Raw genomic sequence first — 13,765 nt, 5'->3', positions numbered from 1 at the left:
GTAGATTAAAACCACCGTTCATATCTTAAAGCACGTGTCTCATGGATTGATGGTCTCATCAGTAACCACACACTGTTTTAACATATACATACATTTTGTACATACATATATATATATGTATGTAATATATTAATGGTGCAGGGGCGATACACCAGAATGATACCAGGGATGTGGGGCATAAGCTTCGCAGAGAGACTAAAGAGTCTGTGATTATTCTCTTTAGAGAGAGAAAGTGACAAGCGATTTTCATTTCATTCATTCATTTTCATTTCATTTAAAGAAGTGATTAAACTTGTGACGGGTTTTGATAGAGTTAATAAGAATAAATCGTTTCCACTGGTGAGAATGTCAGTAGCCAAGATCCCTTGGCAATATTTTAATGAAGAACAGGGGTGTTTCCCTGGTTCCCAGGCAACATAAATCCCTCAAAAGCATTTTAATTGCTTATTGCTGTTTGCCAGGTCTTGCTTTTCATAGTTCGGCTGTTGCTTTTCCCATATTACAACAGTGGCAAAGTACTTTGTTATGAGGTGCTGTGCCTTTGAAACATACCTTTCTAAATGCAGGTTCTATCCTGTCCCTGTAACTAAAACATTCGTGAAGCATTTAAAATAACCAAGGATATTGGCAGACGTTTTAACTCCAGGTGGTGTTAGATCTGAGGTGAGCAGCCATGCAAACAGTAGTTTAGAAAATCACAGAGGTTTATGACGCGTTACAGTCAAAGACCACCGCTCCCGGGAGAGACTCCTTCCCTGATCTACACCCAGGTCAGGTTTTATACTGGAGGGGCTACTCCTGTTAAGGGGAAGTTCGTATTCCCTAGAGGGCAGGGGAAATCTGATGGTTCCTATCCCGTGACCTCCACTGGGGTTGTGACAGGCGGCATTTTCTGGCGTCGTTTGTTTTGGGACCCACTGCGAGTGAGAATTTAGTGTTCCAAACAAAACTCCATTCACTCGCAGCAGCAACAGAAAATGAGGACAGAAGATTTTTGCCTTCCACAGCAACTCCCATTTCTCTTTCTAATTATCTGTCTGTCGCCCTCTGTTTATCTCTTTGTCTATATCTCTGTTGCTCTCTCTCTCTCTCTCTGTCTACATCTCTCTCTCTCTAATTTCCCCTTTCTCCGATTCTCAGGGCAGGACCCCCCCTCCCCCACTCAATGTCTGCCACGCTTTGCCAGCCTCGTCCATCCACCACCGGGGAACCCGTCAAGGGGGCAGTGGCCACCTTCGGTAGCTCCACAGGAACCTGCAGGCAGAAGGGCAGGAAAACCCCACCCTCACTCTCTTTTTCTCTCCCTGTCTGTCTCCCTATGTCTCTCACCTCTGCCCCTCTTTCTCTCTGAGTACCTCTCTCCCTCACTCTCTCTCTGACTGTCTCTCACTCTTTGTCTCTCTGTTTCTCTATTTATCCGTCTGTCTGTCTCGTTCTCTTGACTGAAACATTTTGGGATTTACCCAGTTATCCAACTTCCCCCTCCCTTTCCCCAGGGATGGGAGGGGCTAAAATTCATCCGCTCTCAACGTTGGCCCTCAGGATAGTTACAATTCCTGGAGTACAACAAGTCAGCTAATATTTGTCTTCAGTTTCATATATAATTTATTAAAATATACACAATATATTAAATGTATCTGCACGTTCTCCCCGTGTCTGTGTGGGTTTCCTCTGGGTGCTCCGGTTTTCCTCCCACAAGTCCTGAAAAGACGTGCTTGTTAGGTGAATTGGACATTCAGAATTCTCCCTCAGTGTACCCGAACAGGCGCCGGAGTTTGGCGACTGGGGGATTTTCACAGTAACTTCATTGCAGTGTTAATGTAAGTCTGTTTGTGACAATAATAAAGATTATTGCATGCACATACACTCACAGATACACAGAGACCACACAGGGTGAAAGGTGAAGATATTCTTTTTTTTTTAAATAATTTTTATTGAAGAGATTTTTTACATGAAAATACTTAACCCCCCCCCCACCCATAGACTATTACACAATATTCCCTCTTAACAGATCTCCCCCCCCGCCCGACCCCCGCGCGCGCTGTCCCTCCCCCCCCTCCCCCCCCCCCCAAAAAACAAACAAAGCAACAATTAACATCAAACATGAACTGCGAACAAATTTGTCCGCATTACAACCTAAATAGACCCACCACCACCCCCGTTGTTGCCACCCCCCCCCCCCCCCCCCCCCCCCCCCCCCCCCCGGGTTGCTGCTTCTGCGACCTCTGCACCCTATCTTTGAGCCAAAAAGTCGAGGAAAGGCTGCCACCGCCTGAAGAACCCTTGTACCGACCCTCTCAGGGCGAATTTGACCCTTTCCAACTGGATAAAGCTTGCCATGTCATTAGTCCAAGTTTCCACGCTTGGAGGTCTCGCGTCTTTCCACTGTATCAGTATCCTTCTTCGTGCAACTAGGGACGCAAAGGCCAGTATTCCGGCCTCTCTCGCCTCCTGTACCCCAGCTCCACCCCAACCCCAAAGATCGCAAGTCCCCATCCTGGTTTGACCCTGGATCCCACCACCCTCGACACCGTCCTTGCCACCCCCTTCCAGAACTCCTCCAGTGCCGGACATGCCCAAAACATATGGACATGGTTCGCTGGACTTCCCGAACACCTGACACATCTGTCCTCACCCCCAAAGAACCGACTCATCCTTGTCCCCGTCATATGGGCTCTATGTAGTACCTTAAATTGAATGAGGCTAAGCCTCGCACACGAGGAGGAAGAATTAACCCTCTCCAGGGCATCAGCCCATGTCCCATCCTCTATCTGTTCTCCCAGCTCCCCCTCCCACTTGGCTTTCAGCTCCTCTACTGATGCTTCCTCAGCCTCCTGCATTACTTTGTATATGTCCGATATCCTCCCCCCTCCGACCCAGACCCCCGAGAGCACCCTATCGCTCGCCCCCCTGCTGGGGAGCAAGGGGAACCCTTCCACCTGGCGGCTAGCAAATGCCTTCACCTGCAAATGTCGAAACACGTTTCCCGGGGGGAGCCCGAATTTCTCCTCCAGCTCTCTCAGGCTCGCAAACCTCCCATCTACAAACAGATCCTTCAGCTGCCTGATGCCCACCCTGTGCCAGCTCTGAAATCCCCCGTCCATGTTCCCCGGGATGAATCTATGGTTCCCTCTTAACGGTGCCTCCATCAGACCTCCCACTTCCCCCCTGTGTCGCCTCCACTGCCCCCAGATCTTGAGGGTGGCCGCCACCACCGGGCTCGTGGTGTACCTCGTGGGAGGGAGCGGCCATGGCGCCGTTACTAGGGCCCCCAGGCTTAAAGGTGAAGATATTCTATCTCCTTTTTGTTTCTTTAGCACCTGTGGATCCCGAGGCTCAGCTAACTGTGTAGTTGATTCAACACCACCCTATCTCTCTCTCACTCACTCTCGTTCTCTGCTCTCCCAAGTGTCAGGATCTCTGGTCCTCCAGTAGAGGATGCTGCAGTGCAACTCAGAGGAAACTTGTACCCATTCCTCTATCTGTGCTCTGTCGGAAGATGGCACCCTGGGAAGCACAGCACCAACACTGGATAGATGCACTGCTAAAGATCCTAATGTAACCTAATTGAACTCACACCCTGGTCTTGTTTTGAGGTTGGCAGCAATGGTTGGTTTGCTTCGAGGCCAGCACGGTTTCTGCTCGAGATAAAGGGGCCAGATTGGGATATCAGGAAGTCAACAGTTATTTATCAACATCCACAGATCTTCCCCCTCAATTTGCGAGGAGGGTCCCTCACCACAGAGTGATAGGAGGAGGCACACCTACATCCCACCACCCCCTCCACCCCAGGATGTTACAAGGATCCATGCTCTTTGCTGAGTGGGTCCTGCCCTGGGGTAGAAAGTAGGTAGATCTACAGTGAGGTGCTGGAGTTTGCTGGGGTTGGTTCGCACCATTTTGGTGTTGGGGTAGTGTTGGAGGTATTGGGGTGTGCAGTCATTAAGGCCAATTCCTATGTTGAAGGCGAATGTCTCAGTCGATATGCAAGGGGGGAACCTTGAAATGCAGCCTTCCGAGGCTTCATCTGACAGCAGAGAACTAGCAAATAACCCTTTTGGGACCCATGAAGATCCCGACACCTATCCAGGGAAAGCTAAATTGGTATCTCAGCAACCCAGGAGGTCAAATAAATGGGCAAACCCTGCTTTGCACAGGGTGTTGAGTCTCTAACACAATAAGGTGCCGCTTCACCACCCTACCACCCGCAGTATGACAGTTGGCGGCACGGTGGCACAGTGGTTAGCACTGTTACTTCACAGTGCCAGACACCCGGATTCGATTCCCGGCTTGGGTCACTGTCTGTGCGGAGTCTGCACGTTCTCCCCATGTCTGTGTGGGTTTCCTCCCCACAAGTCCTGAAAAGACGTGCTTGTTAGGTGAACTGGACATTCTGAATTCTCCCTCCATGTACCTGAACAGGCGCCGGAATGTGGCGACGAGGGTATTTTCACAGTCACTTCATTGCAGTATTAATGTAAGCCTACTTGTGACACTAATATAGATTATTAGTAGTGAAAGTGCGACAAGTTGACCTCCGCATTTTCCATTCAGAATGTTGGCAGCCTCCCCGAACAGGCGCCGGAATGTGGCGGCTAGGGGCTTTTCACAGTAACTTCATTGAAGCCTACTTGTGACAATAAGCAATTTTCATTTCATTTTCATTTCATTATAATGGTAAATATAAAAATTAAAGATAAGAGTGCAGGATTTTTAAAATCGAGACTGAATTATATCTGTGTACAATCTGGTGTAAATCGTCCCCTTCCTTTAAACCAGTCACACCTGGAGACTTTGCCTGGAGAACGAAGAGGAAATGGTAATTATTCTGGTATTCAGCATCTCACCATCTAGAGCTCAAGGAACTCCGCACGTTAACTTTAAGAAATAGTTTCTAATTGTTATTTTTACAATGCTGTTTACCAGTTTGTTTTAACAATGGGTTAGTAAATGCCAATAAAATAATAATTGAGCAACTGCACTTAAACACATTGACCACTTCATTCAAAATAGTTCACAAAGGGATTGGGAGCCCTGTGGGCGTTGTGTGTGCGTTATTTATGAGTTAGCTATTCTCCTTGAGCAGATTGTCAGCTGTTAAACGTTTCAGCTTTCTTGTTGATAGCTGCCTGGGTCATAAGGTGACAGAAGGAATTCACCTAGCCTGAGGTAAGTTAAGTTTAGTGTGCACTCCCTTTGCTTCGGTTGGTTTCAATAGAAGAGAAAACAAGCTAAATAATACCATCACGTGAGGAATGTTTTGAATCAGGCTGGAGGATCTCTCAAGTTGTCAGTCCCGGCACTACCTCTGTGTTTCACTTGTCCAGCATCCAGTCTTGGACGAGCCTCGATTTCCTCCAGTTAAATCCAGGGAAGGCCAAAGCCATCGCCCCCGGCCGCTGGTCACACCGTCCATCCACGGCCACCGCCTCGGGCTGCACAAGGCAGTTCACAACCTCGGTGTGCTGTCCGATTCAGATCAAGCTTCCGACCCCATATCCTCCCCGTCACCAAGGCTGCCCACTTTTACCTCTGTATAATCCTCTGTCTCAGCCAATCTCTCCCTCTTTAAAAAAAAATAAATTTAGAGTACCCAATTATATTTTTTCCAATTAAGGGGGCAATTTAGCGTGGCCAATCCACCTACCCTGCTCATTTTTGGGTTGTGGGGGCGAAACCCACGCAAACACGGGGAGAATGTGCAAACTCCACACGGACAGTGACCCAGAGCCGGGATCGAACCTGGGACCTCGGCTGCCGTAAGGCAGCAGGGCTAACCCACTGTGCCACCGTGATGCCCTAGTCCATCTCTCACCTGAGGGGGCAGGAAAGAGCAGGGCCTAGAAACAGCGATGAATTAATAGAGCAGGAAATGAATTCAAGTCCCCGATTGGCATCAAGACACAGATATCTGATGGAAAATAATGTTAGGCCTATTTTTACAGACGTTCAAAACGATGAGGGCTTTGGGTTCACAATTTATGTGGAGTCTTGAGGGGAAAGTGTTCCCACAGTCAGGCGGAGAGGAACCAGGGGATATAGATTGAAGATAATTAGCTAAAGAAAACAGAAGGGCGGTAAGGAGAATTATTTCTACTCGGGGAGTGATCTGGAATGCGCTGCCTGAAAGGCCGGTAGAAGCAGATTTAATGGGAACTTTCAACTGGAAAACAATTTGTGGGGCAATGGGGAAAGAGAACCATAGAATCGCTAGGTTGCAGAAGGAGGCCATTCAACCCATCGAGTCTGCCCTGACCGTCCGAAATAACATCCCACCTAGGCCCACTCACCTGCCCTATTCCCGTGATCCCGTAACCCCCCCCCCCCCCCCCACCCCCACTCCCACTAAGGGGCAGTTTAGCACAGCCAATCCTCCTAATCTGCTTTGACTGTGGGAGGAAACCGGAGTACCCGGAGGAAGACACGGAGAGAATGTGCAAACTCCGCACAGACAGTGACCCAAGGCCGGAATCGAACCTGGGACCCTGGCGATGTGAAGCAGCTGTGCTAACCACTGTGCAAGAGGAGTGGGACTGATCAGATGAATCTTTCAAGGGGTCAGTGTAGGTACAGTGGCCCGAATGGTGTCCTGCACTGTGTGGGTCAGCTGACTCATTGTTTTATAAATGTGTTTGGCTTTGATGTTTTTTAAAAATTCATTCATGGCGGGGGGGGGGGGGGGGGGGGGGGGGGGGGGGGGGAGCAGCATTTGTTGCCCATCTCTAATTGCTCTTGAACTGAGTGATTTGGAACATTAGTGATGTTTTTTTTTATGACAATGGTTTCACGATCATCATTAGACTTTTTAATTCCAAACTGATATTGAATTCAAAATTCGCCATCTGCAGGCAGATTTGCTAAATAATAATGATAATCTTTATTATTGTCACAAGTAGGCTTACATTACGCTGCAATTAAGGTACTGTGTGAATCCCAAGTCAACACAATCCAGCGCCTGTTCGGGTACACTGAGGGAGAATTCAGAATGTCCAATTCACCTAACAAGCACGTCTTTCGGGACTTGTGGGAGGAAACTGGAGCGTCCGGAGGAAACCCACGCAGACACAGGGAGAACGTGCAGACTCCGCACAGTGACCCAAGCCGGGAAGCGAACCCGGGACCCTGGCACTGTGAAGCAACAGTGTTAACCACTGTGCTATCGTGCAACCCACAAGGAGTGATCCACCCACAATGGGCGGGATTCGCATCACGACACCGCATGAGATTGTGTTAGATCTCACAAGACGGGTAGATCCCGGAAGAGGGAACTCCCAGCATCTACCGACCGCGCTGCACTGCTTTTCAGGCGTAACGTGGCTGGTAGATCGCGCCCCAAAGCTCAAGCATGAAGTAAACATTTTAAAACGTTGAGAAGAAAACCGGTTACTCACACAGAAACTAGAGTTATCCCTGCATAGCTCAGAGATATGAAACAGACAATACTTTTGAAGTACTTGAATTATGTTCATTGTTGTAATGTAAGACACACCTCAATTTTGTTGAATAGTGTTGACGGGCAGCACGGTGGCGCAATAGTTAGCACTGCTGCCTCACAGCGCCAAGGACCGGGTTCGAACCCAACCCTGGGTCATAGAATCATAGAATTTACAGTGCAGAAGAAGGCCATTCGGCCCATCGGGTCCACACCGGCTTTTGGAAAGCGCACCCTACCTAAGCCCACACCTCCACCCTATCTCAATAACGCAGTAACCCCCACAATGGGCGGGATTCCCCCGGGGCAATTTTGGACACTGAGGAGAATTTATCACGGTCAATCCACCTAACCTGCACATCTTTGGACTGTGGGAGGAAACCGGAGCACCCGGAAGAAACCCACGCACACACTGGGAGAACGTACAGACTCTGCACAGACAGTGACCCAAGCCGGGAATCGAACCTGGGACCCTGGAGCTGTGAAGCAGTTGTGCTAACCACTATGCTACCGTGCTGCCCTCACTGGTCACTGTCCATGTGGAGTTTGCACATTCTCCCCGTGCCTGCGTGGGTCTCACTCCCACAAGCCAAAGATGTGCAGGTTGGTGGATTGGCCACGCTAAATTGCCCCTCAATTGGGAAAAACATGAATTGGAATTTTTTTTCCAGGAAGTGAATGGTTGACGGGCGTGCTGCAAAGGATACATCTTTCACCTGTTACAACTCAAGATCTGTGGTGGCTTTTCTCTGGCAGGATTGGAGCAAGAAGGGCTGTTCCGAGTGAACGGAAATGTGAAGGTGGTCGATCAACTCCGGCAAAGGTACGATGCTGGGGAAAAGCCGGACCTCGTCTGGGAGGCCGACGTCTGCTCAGTGGCCAGTCTCCTCAAGCTGTTCCTGCGGGAACTCCCAGATTCCCTGATTATCTCCAGCCTGCACTCACAGTTTATGCAGCTGAATCAGGGTAAGTGATCCTTGCTTATATTCTGATGGGGAGGGAGAGTGAGGGAGAGGGAGTAGTCAGTGATGGGTGGAGATGAAGAGTACAAGTGAGAGGCAGGGACCACACAAGAATCCATTGTGGAACCATGTGACTCAGAATGGGCTCATAAACACTTCTGAACGACACTACTCTATGATATCATCTAGATGGCTGAGGGGCCCAGTGAGTAAAATGACTCGATAGGGTAGGTGTGGAGAGACAATTTCTTCTGGTGGGACAATCCACAGTGAGCCGGCCCAATTTAAAATTAGAGTTAGGCCACTCCGAAATCCTGCCTAGAGCAACATTGTTCACTGGACTGATTCCTGGGATGGTGGGATTGTCCTGGTGCGGCGGGATTGAGGAGACTGGACCTGTATTCACTGGAGTTTAGAAGAATGAGATGTGATCTCCATATGACCATAAGACATAGGAGCAGAATTAGGCCACTCGGCCCATCGAGTCTGCTACGCCATTCAATCATGGCTGATATTTTCTCATCCCCATTCTCCTGCCTTCTCCCCATAATCCCTGATCTCCTTATTAATCAAGAACCTATATTATCTTTGTCTTAAAGACACTCAGTGAATTGGCCTCCACAGCCTTCTGCGGCAAAGAGTTCCACAGATTCACCACCCTCTGGCTGAAGAAATTCCTCCTCATCTCTGTTGTAAAGGATTGTCCCTTTAGTCTGAGATTGTGTCATCGGGTTCTAGTTTTTCCTACAAGTGGAAACATCCTCTCCATGTCCACTCTATCCAGGCCTCACAGTATCCTGTAAGTTTCAATAAGATCCCCCCTCATCCTTCTAAACTCCAACGAGTACAGACCCAGAATCCTCAAACGTTCCTCATACGACAAGTTCTTCATTCCAGGGATGATTCTTGTGAACCTCCTATGGACCATTTCCAAGGCCAGCACATCCTTAGATACGGGGCCCAAAACTGCTCACAATACTCCAGAGCCTTATACAGCCTCAGAAGTACATCCCTGCTCTTGTGTTCCAGCCCTCTTGACATAAATGCTAACATTGCATTTGCCTTCTTAACTGCCGACTGAACCTGCACATTAACCTTAAGGGAATCGTGAACAAGGCCTCCCAAGTCCCTTTGTGCTTCTGTTTTCCAAGTAAGAAGTCTTACAACACCAGGTAAGACTTCTTACTGTGCTCACCCCAGTCCAACGCCAGCATCTCCACATCTGTTTTCCAAAGCATTTCCCCATTTAGAAAATTTAGAAAACCTCATTGAGGCATACAAGAGCCTGACAGGACTCGACAGAGTAGGTGTAGGAAGGATGTTTCCTCTGATTGGGTGGGACGGGGGTGGGGGGGGAGAGGCGGAGGGGCGTCTAGAACTGGGGGACGCAGTCTCAGAATAAGGGGCTGAGGTGAGGAGGAACCTTTTCACTCAGAGGGTGGTGGATTTTTGGAATTCTTTACCAGAGAGGCCTGTGAAGTCTCAGCCATTGAGTACAAGACTGAAGTTGATGGGTTTCTAATTAGAAAAAACTGGAGGGATGTGGGGATACTGCGGGAAAATGGCGTTGAAGTAGAAGAACTGCCATGATCTAGTTGAATGGCGGAACATACTCAAGGGGCTGAGTGGCACATTCCTGCTCCTTTTTCTATGTTCCTATTCTTTTCCAACGAAGGAGGATCTGCTCCCCATAGTTGGGCAGTGGTTCCAAGCAAGTGGGACCTGAGGGGGAGAAGTTCTCAGGTGATGGATCTCTCCTCGTGTTCACCTTGACCTTCCTCTCTCAAGGGCCACCGAGTAACCACACACCGTTTCCCCTCCGTTCTTCAGAAACAATTTGTCTTCGCATTCAGCTCAGGTTCATTTGGTAACACGGCCAATCAATATTGACAAATTTGCCATTCCCTCGATTATTTCTGTACCTTCTGTGGCCAAATGTTTGCATACTGCCAATGGTTTCCTTTCCAGAAGCTCATTAGCTAAAAGACACATGTTGCCCTAGCAACCACATTGGGCAGGATTATTATAGCACCGTCTACAGGCACAGCTCCATGTCCTGCAATTGGCGATATGCGTATCAGCTTAGTGCTACCTTGCTTTTATTTCAATTTTCTAACCTATTCTCAACCTTAAAGCTAACTGATGCCAGTGCTAAGTGTCACCAGCAGTCCACCTCCAAATGCAGCAAGATCTGGACAATATCCAGGCTTGGGCTGGCAAGTGGCAATTATCATAGAATCATAAAATTTACAGTGCAGAAGGAGGCCATTCGGCCCATCGAGTCTGCACCGACTCCCTGAAAGGGCACCCCACTCTAACCCCAATTCCCCACCCTATCCCCATAACCCCACCTAGGGGCAATTTAGCATGGCCAATCCACCTAACCTGCACATCTTTGGACTGTGGGAGGAAACCGGAGCAACCGGAGGAAACCCACACAGACACGGGGAAAACGTGCAACCTCCACACAGACAGTCACCTGAGGTCGGAATCGAACCTGGGAGTCTGGTGCTGTGAGGCAGTAGTGCTAACCACTGTGCCACCGTGTCATCCACTGGACTAGTCACATAGATGCTGTGGCTACAAGAGTAGGTCAGAGGCGAGGAATCCTGCGGCTAGTAACTCACCTCTGCACTCGTAAGCCTTTTTTTTAATAAATAATTTTTATTGAAATTTTTACAAAATACAAAATATAAACATCTTAACTCTATTAACGTACAACCGCGGTAACACCCCATAAACAATGCCCCCCAGCTTCAAGAGCAACTTCAAACAAAAGGAAGAAACAAAAACAAAGAAAAAGAGAAAAGAAAAAAAAACAAACAAAGGAGAGAGATAGCACCCTCCACAAACCCTTGTGCACAGTCCCCCCCCCCGCCTGAAAAACCCTTGTACTGATCCCCTCAGGGCAAATTTCACCCTCTCCAATTTAATGAACCCGCCATATCCGAGATCCAGGCCTCCACGCTTGGGGGCCTCGCATCCTTCCATTGGAGCCAGATCCTCCGCCAGGCTACTAGGGACGCAAAGGCCAGGACCCCGGCCTCTATCGCCTCCTGCACTCCCGGCTCCACTGCAACCCCAAAAATTGCGAGTCCCCAGCCTGGCTCGACCCTGGATCCCACCACCCTCGACACCGTCTTTGCTACCCCCTTCCAAAACTCCCCCAACGCTGGGCACGCCCAAAACATATGGGCGTGGTTCGCTGGGCTCCCCGAGCACCTAGCACACCTGTCCTCGCCCCCGAAAAACCTACTCATCCTTGTCCCAGTCATGTGGGTCCTATGCAGCACCTTGAACTGTATGAGGCTAAGCCTCGCACAGGAAGAGGAGGAATTCATTCTCTCCAGGGCATCCGCCCACGTCTCCTCAATCTCCTCCCCCAGCTCCTCTTCCCACTTCCCCTTCAGCTCCTCCACCGAGGCCTCATCTACCTCCTGCATTACCCGGTATATGTCTGAGATCCTCCCTCCTCCGACCCACACCCCCGAGAGCACCCTATCCCGCACCCCTCGTGGGGGCAGCAAGGGGAACCCCTCCACCTGCTGCCTGGCAAACGCCCTCACCTGGATGTACCTAAACATGTTCCCCGGGGGGAGCCCAAACTTCCCCTCTAATGCCCCCAAGCTCGCGAACCTCCCCTCCACAAACAGGTCTCTCAACCTCCTAACCCCTGCCCTGTGCCAGCCCAGAAATCCGCCATCAATGCTCCCTGGGGCGAACCGATGGTTCCCCCGTATCGGGGTCTCCATCGAGCCCCCCATTTCTCCCCGTGCCGTCTCCATTGCCCCCAAATTTTGAGGGTAGCCGCCACCACCGGGCTCGTGGTATACCTCGTTGGAGGGAGCGGCAATGGCGCCGTTACTAGCGCTTCCAGGCTCGTGCCCACACAAGACGCCGCCTCCATCCTCTTCCATGCTGCCCCCTCCTCGTCCATTACCCACTTACGCACCATTGCTGCGTTGGCCGCCCAGTAGTACCCACAGAGGTTGGGCAACGCCAGCCCCCCCCCTATCCCTGCCTCGTTCCAGGAACACTCTTCGAACCCTTGGAGTCCCATGCGCCCACACAAAACCCGTGATACTGCTGTTGACCCTCCTGAAAAAGGCCTTTGGGATAAAGATGGGGAGGCACTGGAACAAGAACAAAAACCTCGGGAGCACCGGCATCTTAACGGACTGCACCCTCCCCGCCAGTGACAGCGGTAACATATCCAACCTCTTAAACTCCTCCTCCATCTGCTCCACCAACCTTGTGAGGTTGAGCTTGTGCAGGGCCCCCCAACTCCCAGCCACCTGGACCCCTAGGTACCTGAAGCTCTTCCCTGCCTGCTTCAGTGGGAGCCTACCAATCCCCTCCTCTTGATTCCCCGGATGCACCACAAACACCTCGCTCTTGCCCAGGTTCAGCTTATACCCCGAGAAACACCCGAATTCCCCAAGGATCCTCATCACCTCCGGCATCCCCCCCACCGGGTCCGCCACATACAGCAACAGGTCGTCCGCATACAGCGACACTCGATTCTCCTCCTCACCCCGCACCAGGCCCCTCCAGTTCCCTGACTCCCTCAATGCCATGGCCAGGGGCTCAATTGCCAACGCGAAGAGCAAGGGGGACAGGGGGCACCCGTGTCTCGTCCCCCGATGCAGCCGAAAGTACTCCTACCTCCTCCTATTCATGGCTACACTTGCCATCGGGGCCTCGTAGAGCAGCCTCACCCACCGGATAAACCCCTCCCCAAACCCAAACCTCTCCAACACCTCCCACAAGTACTCCCACTCCACCCTATCGAAGGCCTTCTCCGCGTCCAACGCCACCACTATCTCCGCCTCCCCTTCCACCGCCGGCATCATAATGACATTGAGGAGTCTTCGCACATTTGTGTTCAGCTGCCTTCCCTTCACAAACCCCGTCTGGTCCTCATGTATGACCCCCGGCACACAATCCTCTATTCTAGTGGCCAGGATCTTTGCCAGCAGCTTGGCATCGGCGTTCAGCAACGAAATCGGCCTATATGATCCACACTGCAGAGGGTCCTTGTCCCACTTCAGGATCAAGGAAATCAGTGCCCGTGACATAGTTGGGGGCAAAGCCCCCCCCTCCCATGCCTCGTTAAAGGTCCGAACCAACAAGGGGCCCAACAGGTCCGAATACTTTTTATAAAATTCCGCCGGAAACCCGTCCGGCCCCGGCGCCTTTCCCGACTGCATGCTCCCTATCTCTTTGACAACCTCCTCCAACTCGATCGGTGCCCCTAGTCCCTCCACCCGCTCCTCTTCCATCCTTGGGAAACGCAACCTGTCCAGGAAGCGCCCCATTCCACCCTCCTCCACCGGGGGCTCAGAGCGGTACAGTTCCCCATAAAAGTCCC

The 13,765-nt window shown here is 50.6% G+C and overlaps 1 protein-coding gene across 4 annotated transcripts in view; it reads left to right on the top strand.

The window, feature by feature from the left end:
* fam13a (family with sequence similarity 13 member A) overlaps positions 1-13,765 on the top strand; it is a 228,315-nt gene that overhangs the window by 27,027 nt on the left and 187,523 nt on the right. For all 4 annotated transcript variants that reach the window (XM_038792722.1, XM_038792725.1, XM_038792724.1 and 1 more), the window contains one exon: positions 8,189-8,398. In XM_038792722.1, coding sequence (XP_038648650.1) covers positions 8,189-8,398 — 210 coding nt within the window. The remainder of the gene's footprint in view (positions 1-8,188; positions 8,399-13,765) is intronic.

Source organism: Scyliorhinus canicula, chromosome 3 (genome assembly GCF_902713615.1).
Source record: "Scyliorhinus canicula chromosome 3, sScyCan1.1, whole genome shotgun sequence".
Taxonomy (NCBI): domain Eukaryota; kingdom Metazoa; phylum Chordata; class Chondrichthyes; order Carcharhiniformes; family Scyliorhinidae; genus Scyliorhinus; species Scyliorhinus canicula.
This window is presented reverse-complemented; position numbering and strand designations above follow the sequence as displayed.